The 16,672-nt window shown below is 61.3% G+C and overlaps 2 protein-coding genes across 3 annotated transcripts in view; one reads left to right on the forward strand and one right to left on the reverse strand.

The window, feature by feature from the left end:
* On the reverse strand, positions 8,719 to 10,794 carry SOCS3 (suppressor of cytokine signaling 3). Its single transcript, XM_021415222.1, has 2 exons — positions 10,678 to 10,794; positions 8,719 to 10,434 (listed from the first exon to the last, which is right to left on the reverse strand). The coding sequence occupies exon 2, from the start codon at positions 10,365 to 10,367 to the stop codon at positions 9,738 to 9,740; it is 630 nt and encodes a 209-aa protein (XP_021270897.1). The 5' UTR covers positions 10,368 to 10,434; positions 10,678 to 10,794; the 3' UTR covers positions 8,719 to 9,737.
* Positions 11,887 to 16,672, forward strand: part of PGS1 (phosphatidylglycerophosphate synthase 1) — a 23,829-nt gene continuing 19,043 nt past the window's right edge. The window contains exons 1-2 of one of the 2 annotated variants that reach the window (XM_021414455.1): positions 11,887 to 12,253; positions 16,263 to 16,452. In XM_021414455.1, coding sequence (XP_021270130.1) covers positions 12,120 to 12,253; positions 16,263 to 16,452 — 324 coding nt within the window. In that variant the 5' untranslated portion in view covers positions 11,887 to 12,119. The remainder of the gene's footprint in view (positions 12,254 to 16,262; positions 16,453 to 16,672) is intronic. The other variant, XM_021414454.1, reaches the window with a different exon arrangement.

Genomic DNA, 16,672 nt, shown 5'->3' on the forward strand with positions numbered 1-16,672 from the left:
CAGCTCCTGGGAGGGACGCAGGCAGTCCCTGGGCACGGAGCATCCTGGAAAGGAGGGTGGTGGGGAGGGGGCCGTGGCTTCCCAGCAGGGCAGCGGGAGCGGCCCCTCCAGCCGTTTGTTTCCAGGAAAGTGTAAAACAAAATAAAGCAGTTCCCTGTGGCCAAAGTCCTGCTTTGTCCTGGTCCTCGCCCCTCGCCTCTCTTCCTGCAGAGCCCAGCGAGGTTGCTGTGTGCTCAGTGCCTCCGGGGCGGGGGGATGGCATGGGGTCAGCGCGGGGATGGCTCAGCTCCGTGTGCACCGTGGGCTGTGGGGTCAGGGCGGTGGCAGTGCCGGGGCAGTGCGCTCCCCACACACCTCATGCATGACGCATGCCCAGCATCCCCCTGCCCTTGGCACGTCAGGCATGCAAAGCAGGGCAGGCAAATCACCAGCCCTCCGGGAAGCAGCGCTGCAGCTGTGGCTGGTGGCCACCGCCGTGACCCACGACCACTGCTGGGAAGCACCACCGTGCCCACAGGGCCTTGCACAGGGGACACTTGCACCAAAGCTGCCTGCAGCAGATGTGCCGTTGCAGCAGCCAGCGCAAGGTGGTGCAGGGGATGCAAGTCTGCAGCACTGGGCTGTGTCCCCTGCGAGCAGGGCTCGTTGGAGGTGATTTGCATGGAGTGGGGGCACTTGAGAATGTGACTCCCTATGCGTTGCTCCCGGATTGTGTCACTCTCCGGCAGCTCTTTGTCCAGGAAAGGGGATGCCAGGAAGCGGGATGTTATCTTTGCTTCCGCACGGCAGTGTGCTCGACTCTGGGGCGATCAGGGCTGTTTGCTCTCCTCACTTGGCATTGCTTTTGTTTCTTTGGGACCTGCAGGGCCCTGTCTCCCTGGGCAGCTCCCCAGCAGCTCCTGCCAGCTCTGTACAGCCACATTTGCCAGAGCCCCCTCTCCAGCTGGAGCTCCCCAGGGCCCCACTCGCCTGGTGCCCACCCAGAGTCCCCTCCTCACCCCAAGGGGGGTGGGCTCAGTGCAGGTGGAGGATTGCAGCGCTCCCCACGGATGCCAGGGCAGCACTGGGGATGCTGGGCAGGAGAAGGGGCTGGGAGAAACACATGTGGGCAGGTTCTGGAGAATGGAGATGGGGCCATGCACAGTGGTTGTGGGGCTAGGGGCAGCTGTGTTGTTCCTGCAGCCCTGTTACTGTAAAGCTGCCGGGCGGCTGCCTTAGAGGAAGAGCCACCAGTCTCAAAGGTGATGTTTCAGTTCCTGCTCTGAATGTATTTCCCTCTTTATCAAGAAACCCCTCTGCTCTCACTGGGAAGGAGTTTCTGCAGCATGTAGAAACCGAGAGAAACCCACATCCACACGGCCCCACCGCCCACCTGGGCTCGATGCATCAGCTCCTGTGGGGGCACCCAGGGGGGTATCCCGGGGTTCTGCAGGGAGCCGCCCCCGACCGCAGCCTCCGCTGCTCCCCTCACCCACAGCGCCTCCAGCACTGACTGCTGGGTGGAGGGGGGATGCTGCTGGGTCTGCGTCCCCGCTGCAGCTTGGGCTGAACACTTCCCCTCCTCTCAGCACCTGCTTGTGGGTACAAGTGCAGCTGGGGGGCCCTGAACCGTATCTGTCTATCTGCTGAGATGACAGCCGACAGCAGCAGCAGCAGCGCGGTACTGAGCATGGGCAGCGCTGGTGAGTCCAGGACGCTGCAGTGACTGCTTGTGGCTGGGACAGCCGGGGAGCCCAGGGGCACCTGTGCCACACTGAGAAGCCAGGCTTGTCCCCTGGTGTCCCTGGGGGCTCCAAGGGCCCCGCTCCTTGGTCAGGGGGTGCCCAAGGGGGGGCCTGTGCTGCGCAATAGTGCTGCAGAGGTGGCCACAGGAGCCAGGGAGCATCGCACGTGTGGGTGGTGGGAACAGGAACCTCCTGCATGGGCGGTTGTGCAAGGAGCAGGGACACACTCCGCGTGTTGGTTCGCACACACCCAGGGAGGGCACGAGCTGTGACTTCCCTCTGGTCGTTTCGAAATTCCACCGCTCTTACAGAAAAGCCCCTGGGCAGAATTCCTGCAATGTGTGATTCATCCCGCCAGGCTGGAAGCAATGACTGCTCCTCTCCAGTAAACCCTCTTCAGCGAAGCAGATGAAAGGGGCAGCGAGCGCTGCTGAGCCCTCGTTATCACCAGAACCAGATGCGGGGCGATGGGGGCTGCCCCCAGCCCCCGCTGGCATCACTGCATCGGCACGACCGGGGGACACCGGGGACAGCAGCCGGGGCACTCAGGGTCCATGGGTGCTGAGCACTGAGTTCCCTTCCTGTTCTCATCCCCTTGTGGTCCAGCTGCACGGCCGGGCCGCCATGGCAAGGACTGCACCAGGTGCTTCGGTGGGACCGCGAGGGCACTCGGGACAGCCCCTTCCAGGAAGCGTGTGCAAGGGCAGCCAGACTGCAGAGTTCCCGACAGCAGCTCTGGTTTTAATAACAGCAAATCAATGGATGCCCGATTCCGGCCAGAGCAAACTCCTGCCGCCTCCTTCTCAGGGCCTCCCGGGCAGGTGGGCTGCTGCAGGGGCAGGGAGATGGGACGGGAGTGCGGACCCCGCGCACTGCACCTGCATTTCCTGGCGCCCGAAGGCCCCGTGTGCCTCAACTCCCGGTGCTCACTGCTCCCCAGCTCTGCCTGGTGCAGCTGCTCTGTGCGGGGGGGTCCTGGCAGCCCCCTTGCCCACCTCGTGCCCATGCAGGTGCTGCCCGCGGGTGCTGCTCTGCCCTGGGCGCTTCCAGCTGCTCCCAGCTGTTCGTCCTGCCTCCATCCCCGAGCTGTGATTCAACCCCCCTTCCCCGCGGGGTTTGCACAAACCTTTCTGCTCTCTTTGTGCTTGTTTTGAGAACAGATTAGTCATGGCTCTTAACCGGCTTCCAGCAAACTGCACAACAGCACCATGGAAAAACGAGAACAGCAAAGTGATGACTCAGCAGGGCTCGAGCTCCTGTCCCCTGGGTGCCAGCTGCCCCCTGCTCCCATGCGACCCTGGGGATGGCGGGGACCACCCAGCGGGCACGGCCGGGCGGGCGGTGCAGGAAGGGCAGCCTGGGGGGCATCCCCGAGCCCCCCTCTGAGCCCAGTGTGTGTGGGCTCCCTTGCTCCTTGCTGGTGTCTCTCTGCCCTGCACGGGGCAGCTGGAGCACCCTGCTCTCCTGGAGCACCCTTCCCACCCTGTACAGCCCTGGACCCTGCGGCCCTGGACCAGCAGCCGGGGGCTCGGCCGGCACCTCAGGCACCGCGGCCCCTCCTGACCGGCACCTGTGCACCAGGGCTGGGCGGGTGACAGGAACTCCCGGGGCGGGCCCTTACCGTACCTCACACCTTGCTCTGCAGCCCTTTGTTGCCCAGCCTTGGCCGGCTGCCTGGAGGCACGGCGCGCTGCCAAGTCTCTGTGCCAGGTGGCTTATCGTGATCCCATGGCACTGGACACCAACTGGTGTCGGCTGCCAAGGATGAACAATATAATTGCTGGAATTACAGTAAAGTGCTCCCATTCCCACTCATTAACTGCTGAGACAGGGCTCCTGGGTCCTTCCAGGGAACATGTGCTCCAGCTGTGACCTCTATCAGCTGCACGCTCGTCCTTGCCCAGCGTGGAGGAGCCCCCAGCCCAGCTGGTGCCAAATAGGGACTGGGGCTGTTGTCCCCATGCCTGCTGTGCACAGAGCACAGCCCCAGGCAGCAGGACACACATTGGGCTCCTCTGCTCAGCTCAGCGTGGTGGCACCGCCAATGCGCAGCAGTCACCTGGAGCATGGGGTGCAGCTGTGAGGCTCCTGCTCAGACCCTGGATGACATCATGCAGTGGTTGCTGCTCCCTGGCCAGCCTGGCTGTGGGCATTCTGCTGCTCCATCCTCTCTGCAGCCTCTCTGCAGCACTGGCATGGGGGCAGTGATGGGGCAAAGCTCCCGTGCCTGAGCCAGGAGCACCTCCCCAGCCCTTCCCCTTTGCTCCATTCCCTGGGTTATGACCTGGCATGGATGCAGACTGGAGCCACTCTCTGCCTATGCACTCAGGAGCTGTAGGACAGGCACAGTGTGCCAGGCTCGGGGAATTCTGGGACACTGTGTAGCAGTGGGAGTGGGCAGGTGAGCAGGGCTGGGCAGGGAGCAGCAATGCCAGGCTCACAGATGCCGGGTCCACATGCATTCGCCCTGTCCCAGGCTGTGGGTGAGAATCACGGCTGCCGGCTCCTGTGACAGGGAGAAGGCCAGGGCTGATGCGAGGCCAAGGGATGCTCCAGGGCTGGGGTTTGGCACCTGCCCACGGCTGCTCTGCCAGGGTCATCCGAGGACGCCGCACTGTGCTCAGCAAACACACACCCAGGGTGGCCGGCTGCCCACTGCCTGGAGCCCCACAGGGACCTCCCATGCCGTGCTGTCAGCGTGCCTCTGCCCAGAGTCACTGCAGCCACCAGCAGGCTCCGTGCCAGCTCTCCCTGCCATGCAGGTGCAGGAGCAGCACGGCCTGGGCTGGAGTCACTGCTGGGGAGTGGGGAAGCGAGCAGATCTGGCACAGGGAAGGCGTGGGATGGGGGCTGCCTCACGCTGGGACCCTCAGCCTGCTCTGGGCACAGCTGTCCCAGAGCAGCACCCAGTGCTGGAACCCCAGTGTGGGCAGGAGCGGGGCTGGCAGGGATGTGTCCCACAGCACCTCTGGCTCTGGGCTGCTGCTCCTCATCCCTGGCCGTGGCCCCAGACTCGTCCTGCGGCTTCCATCGCCACAGCAACGTGGCTTTGTTTGAAACGTTCCTCTGAAATGTCAGGACTTTCTTGGGCCTCCAGCTGCTGCAGCCGGGATGAAAACTTCCTCTGTCACTCTGGAGATGCACGGGGCCGGGGGGGGGTGGTGGTTTCCCGGAGCCCGCCCCCGGGGGCAGTGGGAGCTCTGCCTGTGTAGCTGAGGTGCCCCATGCCCACTCCGTGCTCTCAGCCCTGGCAGGACACAGTGGCCCTGGGGTCATTTCTCTTTGTGCCCCCCCCAGGAGCACGGCAGTGTCCTGGGGCATGGTGTGCTGCAGCTTGCGGGCAGCGGGACCCCTCTGTACCCCTGCAGGGCTGGGAGCCATGCACAGGGCTGGCTCCAGGGGCGCATCACTTGCTGGCATGGGGTGCATTGGTTCCTCCCAGCACAGAGCCACCAGCTCCCGCTGTCCCAGAGCTTGGCATTGCCCTTGGGGATGGTGCTCGGGGCACTGTGTGCTGGCTGGTGGTGGCTGGACGGGGGACATGGCATGGCCCTGCAGCACCACGCAGCAGCGGGGTCCAGTGGGTGTGCCGGCAGGAGGCAGCCTGGGCAGCACAGCCTTGCCAGCAGCCAGGCTGATGGAAGAAGTGAGGAATCTGCAGCTGCTGGCTCCCTCCGCCAGTTTACTGCGGGTCTCGCAGGAGATACAGCAACAGAGAGGGGTTTCCATGGTGACTTACACAGGCCTCTCTGTTAACTTTTGCAACCCAAAACACAGCCAGGCCCAGCGCAGGGTCCCGCTGCCGCCACGCACTGCCCGCAGCCTGGAGCTGCTGGGGATGCTACGGGGCACAGAGAGCCCATGGGCCCTGGGGACACCAAGCTTCAGAGCTGCTCCTTTGGCAGCACAGTGACCCACTGCTGCCCTGAGCCCACAGCCGTGCCCGCAGCGCTGCGCCGTGGCTGAGATCCAGCTTCCCGGCAGCACGTACCAGGGAGCAGATGTCTCGGTCCCTGTTCCCAATTGTCCCCACGGCCCTGGCCCCACAGGAGGAATTGCCATGTAAGGAGCAGGTGGTGCCATTTACAGTAAGTCCCCGGCTGCTGCACAGCCCTTTCCTGCATCCTACTGGGAAACGTGGCGGTGGACGTGGGAACGTCCTGGCGCTGCGGAGCATGGAGCGGAGCAGGAGGAAGTGCGTGAGGGGTGTGCCGTGGGATCGGGGTTCGCTGCCCTGGTGGGCAACAGGGCTGCTGCTCACTGCCACCACCGACCCCGAGTGGCTGTGGAGCTGCTCCCGCACCCAGCCCTGGTGCGAGGCGAGGAGACACCAGTGGTAACTACCTGTCAGCCCAGGGGTGCTCCATGCAGTGCTGACCTCCCTCCATCCTCTGTCCCTCTGTCCCTCCATCCTTCCCAGCTGCTGTGGGCTGTAGGTCATGCCTGGCCCTAGGTTCTGCCTTTCTGACCGGCTGACCGATGGACCAGCACTGGGACGGTGCCCGCAGTGCAGCTCAGGGCCTCTGAGCCCGCAGGCAGTCAGCATGGGTAGAGAGGCTCCAAGCAGAGTGCTGCCCTCCTGCCTCAGCCACCGCTCCAGCGGAGGCACAGAGCTGCCGTCCGCACTCTGGTGGCTGGGGCACGCTGCTCGGCCCAGTGCAGGGCTGCAGTGCCCTGTGAGCTTGCCCATCTCCCCAGGGGCAGCCCCCAGTGTGCCTGGCCGGACTCCAATGCACCCTGGTTACCTATGGAAGATCTGTGTGCCCGGCAGAGCCCTCCCAGCTGCCCGCTCGGCCGGGGGCTGTCTGGTGGCGACAATCACAGGCTGCAGTTGTTTCCTGTTTTTGGGTCTGCAGATGCTGGTATGCACCACAGAGCGGGTTTCCTGCCACCCTCTGACCCTGGAGGGCTCGGGTTTGCCATGCTGGTGGATGCTTCCTTCTGCTGCCAGTAATCTGCCGACGGCATGGTGGGAAGAGCCTGGCCCGAGGCAGGGTGTGGGTGTGGGGTCACTGCTGCAGCTGCTTGTCCCTAATTCCCCGGAGACATTTGAGGTGCCCAGGGCCGATCCCCTCATCTCTGTGCTGGGTCCATGATCAGGAGCACCAATCCCCAGCACAGTTCCCTGGCATTACGCTTTCCACGCGCAGCCCTTGCTCATGCTGGGAGGAAGAGCCCTGCTGGGGGATGCTTCCCAGGTCCCAGGTCGGGGGGCTGTGCACCATCTGGGCCAGAGGGCTGCACGCTGCGCAGAGCTCTGCGATAGGGGAGCTCTTGAAAGCTCAGCCTGGGGGCAGGGCACAGAGCCCCTTCCCACAGAGGTGCATTGGGCCACGCTTGCTGCAGAGCATTCTGTCCCTGGGCCCCTCCAGTCCAGCTGTGCCACTGTGCAGGGCTGTGCCAGGGCGTCCCGCGGAGCTCAGTGCAGAACTCAGTGCAGAGCTCAGCATGGTGGGGGGGGCTGCCTGCCCACGACAAGCTTGAGCGGCCGCTTGCGTAAGTGGGGCCAAGTCCGCTTGGCTCCTTTGGGAAGGCGAGGGGTTTGTGAAACCTTCAGCAGGGATTTGCCCACTGGCTGCCGCGTCACCGCCGCTGTGAGTTTGGGTGCGTTCCAAGAAGCCCGCGGCACTCGCAGGGCTTCCCGGACTCCCTGCTCAGCTGCGGGTTGCAGCGCAGTGCCGCGGCGCGGGGCCCTTGCTGGGAAGTGCAGAGCTGAGGCTGTTCTCATAGGGATGTGGTTTCACTGCCCTGCCCCAGCGGGACGCTGCCAGCCCCGTGCTGGGAGCCTGGGGGTGCTCAGCCCTCTGGGAACTGCGGCTCTCATCTCTGCCATGCCCATTCCCAGACCGTGCAAGGCAGCTGCTCTCCACCCACCCGAGAGCAGGGATGCCCAGTCCCGTCACCACATCAGGTGAAGTATCTTCCAGGGCCAGCTCCGTGTTCCTCTGTCACAGAGCCCACTGCACCCCCAGCCCTAAGCAGAGGCGCAGCAGCTCCATAGAGCTGCAATGCTCCTGGTCCCTCTCCGGGGGGGCTGCGGGCTGTGGCGGTGACGCTGTCCCACAGCTCTCCTCCGCGGTCCTGGTGCTGCCAAGGGCCGAGGAGTGGCGGGGGAGCCCTGAGTGGGGATGTGCCTCGGCAGGGCCTGGCAGGCGGCCACCCGCGTGCATGGACATTCCTTGCATAGCTCCGGCGGGCGCCCGGGCAGGCTGCGAGGAGCTTCCTGGCAGCCCATGAGCTGCAGCCCTGCAGAGCAGCACCAAAATAGTCACTGGGGCTGCGCCGTGCCCGTGGCCAAAGGCAGGCACACACACCACCCCCCTGTTCCAGGGCAATTCCTAAGGGAAACCTCTTCTTGGTGGCTGGGGGTTCCCCAGGCAGGAGCACGGGACGCAATGCTCAGCATGGAAATGCCCAGCACCACGCACTTGGCCCTGGGGGTGCCGTGGAAAGGCTGCAGGGCACAGGGGGTGCTTGGGGTGATTTCTCCCTCTGTGTTTCTCACTGCATTGCTCTCAGAACTCTGCGCCCACCGCATGCTTCTGCCCCTCCCGAAACTCACTGCAGGACGGGATGCCCACGGAGTGCAGTGCTGCACCGGGGGACGATGCCTTCTCTCAGGACTCTCCATGCCACGGTCCCTCCTCAGCAATGAACCCATCTCCTCTGTGCCTGGGGACAGGACCATGTCCCGTGTTGCAGGGGACAGCTGCACTACGTGTGTCCGCAGCCGGTCCTGTCCCCCAGCGCAGCGATGTGGTGGGCTCAGACATACCTGAACGATGGAGCAGCGCTTACGCACACGGGCGGTGAGTCACTGTGGCAGGAATCACCCAGCACCGCGGCTCCAGGAAGCCGGCACTTACGTGGTGTAAACACAATCCCGGCGTCGCACGAGGGCAGCGGCCGGGGGGGGACGTGCGTCATGCGTGGGGCCACGGCCTCGAAGGGCGAACGGGAGGAAACAGACCAGGTTCGGGGGGGGCGGGGAGGGTCATTAAAAAATAGTGCTCTTTATTATAAATTATGGAAACATTTCCTTTCTGAATATAAATATAAATATGTGCAAAGTTTCATCTGAGTTTTGTTTTGGTTGAATTTCAAGCATGGTTTTGCTCAGCCCTCAAGGCTGGAGGTGAAGATGGAATCTTTATAAAAGACAGTGATTCATGTAGAGCCTGTAAACATCCCTTCGGTTCAAAAGAAAAAGAGAAACAAAAAAGCCAAAAAAAGGAAAACCCAACTGCTTCTCCAGGTGGACGTGGACGAGCGCTCACGAGAGGTGCACTTGGGGCATCTTCCTGCTGCTATCCACACTGGTGCCCCGCAGAGCAGCGTGCCACACTCAGGAGTGATGGAGCAGTGCTGATACCGTGGCCCTTCGGCCTCCACGCAGGTGTGAGCATGCAGGATTCCATCACGGCATCATAACCAGCTGTTCCCCTCTTCACGGCTTCACGGCGTGCTACCAGGACAGTTACTTTCCAGCATCACCGAACGATGTGCAGTAACCCAGACTGGGAGAATATTAAGGCTTAGTCTCCTGGAAAATGGCAACGAGGGCAAAAAGGCAGCGACCTCCGAGCCTGGGGCCTGGTGTGAAAGGAGCTTCCACAAGGAGGCAGCAAGAGGTAAAGTACAGTACGGGCAAAAACCACTTTCCCCTTAAAACCGAGGAACAGCGTCAGGCACCAGCTGGACTCTGGTGCACATCCTTCTCTTGGGCACAACTCCAGAACAACTCCAGCACAGTCCTACCAGGTGCATCCTGGGCTGCCCTGGGCCGGGCTGCACTACAACACCCATGGTCCAACCGGAGTGGCCCCATTGCCCCGGAGCATCCCTCAGAATGAGGGGCGCGAGGCTCAGCCCCGGGTCCTCAGCAGCTCATCCCTGGCACTCCTCTCCTTGCATGGGGAGAGGCTGCTCGTGCCCCACGTGTCCCTGCTGCCACGGGCGTTGTGCCCGTCCCTTGCTCTTGTGCTTGTAGCTTGACCTCCCTCTGCCAGCCCCTTAGAGGGGGGCATCGTACTGGTCCAGAAACTCCTTGATAGGGGCTGGCAGCTGAGTCATCTTCTCGTAGGAATCCAGGTGCCCGTTGACGGTCTTGCGGCAGAGATGCTGCAGCGTGGAGACGCTGGAGGAGAGCGGGCGGCTGAGCACTAGCGGGATCTTCTCCCCACCCGAGTAAATGTAGTAGGTGCGTTTGGGGTGCAGGGCCCCTCCTGGCTGCTCGGGTCCGGCACAGGGGGTGGGCGGCATGTAGTGGTGCACCAGCTTCAGCACGCAGTCAAAGCGGGGCACGGGTTGGCTGCTGCGCGGGTCGCTCTGCAGCGAGAAGCTGCCGCCCTCGCACTGGATGCGCAGGTTCTTGGTGCCCGACTCCGTCTTGACGCTGAGGGTGAAGAAATGCCGCTGGTCTGAGCTGTCCCTGATGAGGAAGGTGCCGGCGGGCTCGGCGCTCAGCAGCACATTGGCCTCGCCGCCCGTCACCGTGCTCCAGTAGAAGCCGCTCTCCTGCAGCTTGCGCACGGTGTTCACCACCAGCTGGTACTCGCTCTTGGAGCTGAACGTCTTGAGGCGCAGGCTGGTGTCCAGGGGGCGGCTCATCCCGGCGGCGGGGAACTTGCTGTGGGTGACCATGGCGCACGGAGCCAGCTTTGCGCGCTCGGGGTGCTGCTGCCGGGAGCAGCGGCTGCTACACCATCACCTGCGGCACAGACGGCGGTGAGACCCGGCAGCCCCGAACCGACCCCCCCGGGGCACCCCCGGCCCGGCCTTCCTGCCTCCATCCCGGGGCACGGCCCCCCCGATCCCCGCTCCCCAGGACACGTTACCGACATCCCTCCCGGGAGCACCCAAGGTCCCGGCTTCTCCCCTCCACGGGGGGACCCTCCCCACCTCCCCCGTTTCGTCCCGTCCCGTCCCGTCCCGTCTCGTCTCGTCCCGGTACCTGGGGCGCAGTGCCGGTCTCGGTGGCGGCCGGGGCGCGGGGCTCGTTGCGCGGCGGCGGGTGGCGGCGGAGCTGCCGGGGCCGCCCGGGGAGGCCTCTTATAGCGGGCGGAGAGCCCGCCCTCGGGTTCTTCCTGGAACTGCGCGGCTTCTTGTAATGCTCCCCGGCGCCCTCCCCGCGCCCCGCCCGGCTCGGCTCGGCTCGGCTCAGCGCCAGGCACCGCCGGCCCATTCCGGGCAGCGCGGCCGCCCCCTCCCGCTCCCATTCATGCTCTTTTCCTTCTAAGAAGAGGTGAGTCCCCGGCCAGCCCGGGGACCGCGGCCCCCTGCCCGCTCCCACCCCCCCCCCGCCTCGGGGCGCACGGCAACGGATCGGGGGTCCCGAACCCCCAGGGCTGCTCCGCGGCACCCCCGGACAGAGCCACTGCGGGACCCCCGGGTTCCACCCCGGCAGCCTCCGCGGGGAGCAGCGAAACGCCCCAACCCCGCTGCCCGCAGTGCCCCGGGGGTGCGGGGGTCCGGCAGCCCCATCCCCGCGGGCAGCGGATCGGATGTCTGCGCGCGGCCGAGTTTATTTCAAGCACAGCATTCCGGGCTGCTGCTGGCCTCGGGTGCACTTCCCAGCAGAGCTGCAGGGAAGAACAAACGCCCTCGGTTTGCGCGTTTGGGAACTACCGGGGGTGAACCTCTCCCGGCGGAGGGCTCCGAGGGGCAGCCCCGCTCCCAGGGGGGTTCGGAGCTGCCCGCCCCCCGCGCCCGGTGCTCACTGCCCGGGCTCACATGTATCCCCCAGGGGTGCTCCCCCCACGCTGGGGACGGGCAGTACCCGCGAGCCTAGGGGACAAACTCGAGATCGTCCCGCCGGGGCTCGGGGACAACGTTGGGTTTTCCTTTAGAAACGTTGAGCTGACAACAATCCGGGATCTGTCCGTAGATTTTATTTTAAACGGTTCAGTTCGCCCCGGAGGAGCCGCTGCCCGTGCCTCCCGTGCCAGCCGGGAATAAACACGCGGAGCGCTTCTGGGAAGCCCGGCTGCGGTGGAGCCGCTGCTCCGAAATGCGAACGCTCTCTGGAGCTGTGCCTGCGCCGGGCGGGGCGCGGGGGGAGGGCGGGGCCGCCCGGCTCTGTCTCCCCTCCTCTTCCCCCCCCGTCTCCGCGAAGCGTTCCCGTGCAGCCCCGGGGCGGGAGCGCGGGCAGAAAGCGGTGAGAGCTCCGGGCGGGGCCGCGCATCGGGGCCGGGGCTCCCCGCAGGAAGGGGGTTTGGTCGCGGGGACGTCGGTGCTCCGGGCCGCCCGCTGGGCTCTGGAGACTGCGGCCTCGCCTGCACGGCCCGGCCCCGCCCGCGGCCCCGCTCCGGCGCAACGCTCCCTGCGACCCGGAAGCGGAAGTGCGCGGCGGGCGCGTCGCCATGGCAGCGGGCGGAAGCGGAAGGCGCGGCGCTGATGGCGGCGGCGGGGGGCGCGGCGCTGTGGCGGCGGCTGGCGGCCTGGCTGCCTCGGGGTCGTCCGGGCCTGGCCGCGCTGCTCGGCCGCCTCTCCGACCGCCTGTCCCGGGGCCGCGACCGCCGCTCCCGCAGGTAAGGAGTCGGCTCCGTGCCGCCGCCTCTTCCCCTTCCTCGGCTGCCGTGGGCCGTCCGTCCGCTCGGCGGTGTGAGGCCGAACCTGGTGCAAACGCTGTGTGGGAGCGGGGAACGGCTTTCCCCCGGGAGAGTGCCCTCGGCCCCGCAGCGGTGCTGCCTTCCCCCGGCTCGCAGGGCCGAGGTGCTCTGCGCACAGCTGAGGCCATGGCCGCGCCCCTTAAGGCGTACTCGGCTCTTTTTCTCCGTCTTCTTGACTTTTTCGTTTCAGGTGCGCCCTGGAGTAGGGGAGGTTCGTGCCCCCGTTAGCACAAGCAGCCCCTGCAGCATGGCTGGGCCCTGGGTGCAGCATGGCACCATGCTGACCCTGGCTCGGAGCTGGAGGAACGGGGCCCAGCGATGCATAGAGTGTGTGTCCGCATACAGCCGTGCTGTGGGTGCCCAGCACGGCCCCACCGCTGCTGTGCAGCAAGTGGTGTCAGGAATGGAGTGCTGTGAGCATTGCCCAAACTCTCCCCTTCTGCCCTCCCCATGCAGCGGAAAGGAGAAACCTCCTGGGCAGCATCAGGGCCGGGGACCAGGTGGTGGATGTGAGAAGTTGATGGCCCCGTGTGTGCCGGGTGCCTGTGCCATGCTGTGGGGAGTGACCGTGGCCTTTTGTGTGGGTCCTCGCACTGCCGTGCTCCTCTGGGCAGTGCCATGCCCCTCACACCATGGTCCTGGCAGTACCTTCGGTTGTGTGCTGCTGCTTCTGTGGGGCTGTGCAATTAGAAGTACAGTTCATGCTAAAACGAAACCATTAAAACAACAGAGGTGATTACAATTCCTTGGAACCAAGTGCTGGGTTCGGAAGTGATCAAATAAAATGCACTGAAGCATCTTAAATAACAAAAGGGCTGTTTCTCTAGTCTTTGGGCATCGCTTCTTGCTGCATTTGATAAGAGAGCGCTGGAAGGGCCTTGTATTGTGCTGCAGTGAGTGCAGCACCTGTCACAGCCCTCTGCGTGAGTGGGGCTGCTTTTGTACGGTGATGTCTGCCACCACAGCACACCTTTATGTCCTCGCTCTCTTTCTGTGGACTGTGGCCGTGCCACGGTTGAGCTCACGGTCGTCTCAGAGCTCTCTGTCCCCCGTGCTCTGCTGCTTGTCCTTGGTAAGCTGAGGGCATCTCTGCAGACTCCTCTTTGGGTTTCGTCAGTGTTTCTTGACGCAGACACATTACTAGACTGAGCCCTGGAAAGGCGCAGCTGAATTCAAAGAGCAGCAGTTGGTAGATCCCCACGCGGTGACGTACGCGTGGGTGAAAGCGCGGCGCCTTACCCCACAGTTTCACTTCACCTCTGGTTTCTGCAGATGAGGTTTTACAGCGAATAAGTGTTTCAGCTCTGCCATGAGTTTTGTGTACCGAAACCGCAATTTTTAAAAATAGAACACAGACAAAAAATCCCTCATTTATATTTAGGGCCAACTTCTTATGCAGAAAAGATTTGAGGTGAGTTCCTTTGAGTTCTGTTTTCTCTTTCCGGTTAACTTGATGATGTGGAATACATGGGAAGGGTTCCCCCCCCCCGTCACTAGTTTCTATTTCTCTGAAAGTTCCTTTGTTGAAGTATGGAATTTTGATGATTTCTTCATAATGTTACGTGGTTTCTAATTGTTGCGTGTTGCAGTTGAAAGGATTGTGCTGCACTTGCGTGGTTGCTTGAACTTTTTTTCTGTCACTGTGGGCAGAAAGTGCTGATTTGGTAGTGGTTGCTTTGCCGTTGCTGCTGTTGGCCACAGCAAAATCCTGATTTACTCTGTGTAAAAGATTTAGGCTCACAGCCTAAATAAGTTCTGAAATTTCTGCAGTGCCATAAAAGATCGAACAGTGCAGGTATGCTCTAAGCTGCTGAAGCAGTAAAACATCCAAAGTGTGTGATTAGTGGCTATCAGTACTGCACAGAAGGAATCTGGGGGCCCCTCTCTCAGCAGCAGTGGGGGCTCCTGCGGAGCTGGGCTGGGTGTGAGGGTGTGGGTTAACCTGCAGCGCCCGCTCCGTGCCAGAACATGGCTGCTTGGAACTGTGCTTTGGGAAAGTGGATTCCTGGCTGCTGTATAGTGGCTTCTGGAGGTATAATTACCAGGTTTGACCCATGGAGTAATGAGGAAAATGGTTATCTCCTTTTATTGATTAATTCTTACTGTATAATGCCAAAAAAACAACAACATAAAACTGCTACTGAGTGACAGTGTGGCAACCCGTGTGTGCCTCTTGGGACACGAGTTGGGCAAGGTCCTGAGCGAGTTCTGTGAAGATGACACTTGAGAGTGCTTCAAAACCGGTATTTCTTGTATTTCTTTTCTGCTTTGAAAAGAGCACTTTTCCCCCTCCATCTACTGGGGAACGTTTCCATTGTTCCCAGCAGCCAGTGTTGGTAATTGGTATCACTTCTGGATGTCAAGTCTGAGCCTAGTCCCCGCAATCTGCTGAAAGTCACCATCCCAGGAATTCTTGCACAAACTGACTCAGACTTCTGTTACAATGAGTAGTCAGTGACAAACTAGTGGATTTTCCAGGAAATGCAACTGAAATCTGCCTGGCTTCTGCGTAAGGGCATTCGGAAACCTTGTGAAGATCCAGTGTTTTATCATGAAGCAAAGGAGTGAAATCATCTTCCTGGAATCTGTGGTCATTTGGGCTTTGGATTATGGTAAAACCTAAAAGTTCCTTGTAACAAATTCTGGTAAAGGTCACGATCAAGTTTCTTGTTGGTTTGTGGTGATGGCAGAATGCAGCGGGGTGGGCCGCAGGCTGGTGGCTGCCCCCTGCCCCACAGGACCCAGTGTTCCTCCGGGATGGGGTGGCCACCCCCGCTCTGTCCTGGTTGGCACTGGGCTCCTGAGAGAGGGTTTTGCAGACCCGAATGTTTTCTGCAGGGTTTGGGGATGCAGTTTGGTCACTCGCTCTTCAATTCCTGGATCTCATGAGAGTCACTGCTGCTAATTGTGTTGAAATGTGGTTTTGTCATGTGGACAAACTCCCACCAGGAGTTATTGTATGACTTGATGATTTTGCATGCATGTTAAGGCTGCAGAGAAGAAAAAATGCCATTTACTTCTTGTCATCCCCTTAAGCGTGACTCTTAGCAGTAAGTTGGTTTATTTTCCAAATGACTTCAAAGCATTGCAATTTGTTCTGAAATTTCTTTTTAAAGAATGAGCTTCCTGCTGTTTCCCCTGTAAGTGACTTTGAAGTTTGTGAGAGGAGCCTCGACCTTCTTTTAGTGCTTGTGCAGACTGCAAGTGGTACAGCTGTGGAAGGAAACCTTGAGTTCCTCAGTTGTGATCCTTAGCTCATACCCTGTGTACCCCTCAGCTTGTACCCCTCAAAACACACGTTGGCCTTGGGTGTGTTGTTCTGCTGCTGGGACTTCATTGCTTTTGCTAGGACTTGCATTCAGGCACTTCACATGCTCTAGATTTTTTTTGTTTTGTTTCATTAAGGAACTTTTAGAGTGGCGTGACTTTTACAATGTCTTTACTTGAAATAGAAACACGTAGACTTTAGCCTGGCTGAGAGCAAAGCTAGAAATGGCAGTGACCATAGACCATGGCAGAGCTGTAGCTTGTGTGGTTGAGATAGAGTTCAGAAGTGACTGATGACAGGGAGAGCTGCACCACAGCAGCACTGCCAGACACCTGGCTTGTGGGTGCTGGGAGGGTTCACATCTCAGCCTCTTCAGCTTCTAGCCTGTTTCCTCTCCTGCTTCGATGTTCTGATGACCGAGGTGTTTCCCACTGCCAGCTGGGGCAGAAGCTGATGATGGTAACATCTGTTCTGTCACCTTTTGCATATATTTTCCTATTTCTAGGTTTGGTTTCAGTGAAGTATGGAAAGGGAAAGGTGTTCTTGCCCTTGTGGATCCTTGTAATGTATTGGCCCTGGTTGCAGCTCCTTCTTTACTTGGAGGATGTCTGTGGGAAGCAAAGGCTCTGCCACACTGAATTCCTCCATCTCTCTTCACAGATCATCATGGCTTCTCCTAGCCCCACTGCTCACCCCACCTGTTCCTGTGATCACAGCCATGCCTTGTTCCCTTTGCCCAGAAGGAGCACACAGGTTCCAATGGATCAGGAATCTGGTTCCAGAGTTTGGAATCTCCAGCTCTCACGTCAAGGTGCTTTCTTCTCCGGCTGAATTCTATGAACTCTTGAAGGTAAGTTGCGGGTTCCAAGTTGTTATGGTTTTGTGATTTTTTTTGTTGTCGGTATTCCACATCATTACATCATGTAAGGTACGGGCAGTTAAAGGGTTAATTCCCCGGTTACTGTAAACTGCCTTTTTTGGTGTGGCCCTCTGAGGGGGAGGGGAGGAGGTGCACTCCCCAGGGGTCTTTGCGGGAGAGGGGGTGGTGAAGCCACGTGGGAGACGCGGGG

This window comes from Numida meleagris, chromosome 17, assembly GCF_002078875.1.
Source record: "Numida meleagris isolate 19003 breed g44 Domestic line chromosome 17, NumMel1.0, whole genome shotgun sequence".
NCBI classification, from domain to species: Eukaryota; Metazoa; Chordata; class Aves; order Galliformes; family Numididae; genus Numida; species Numida meleagris.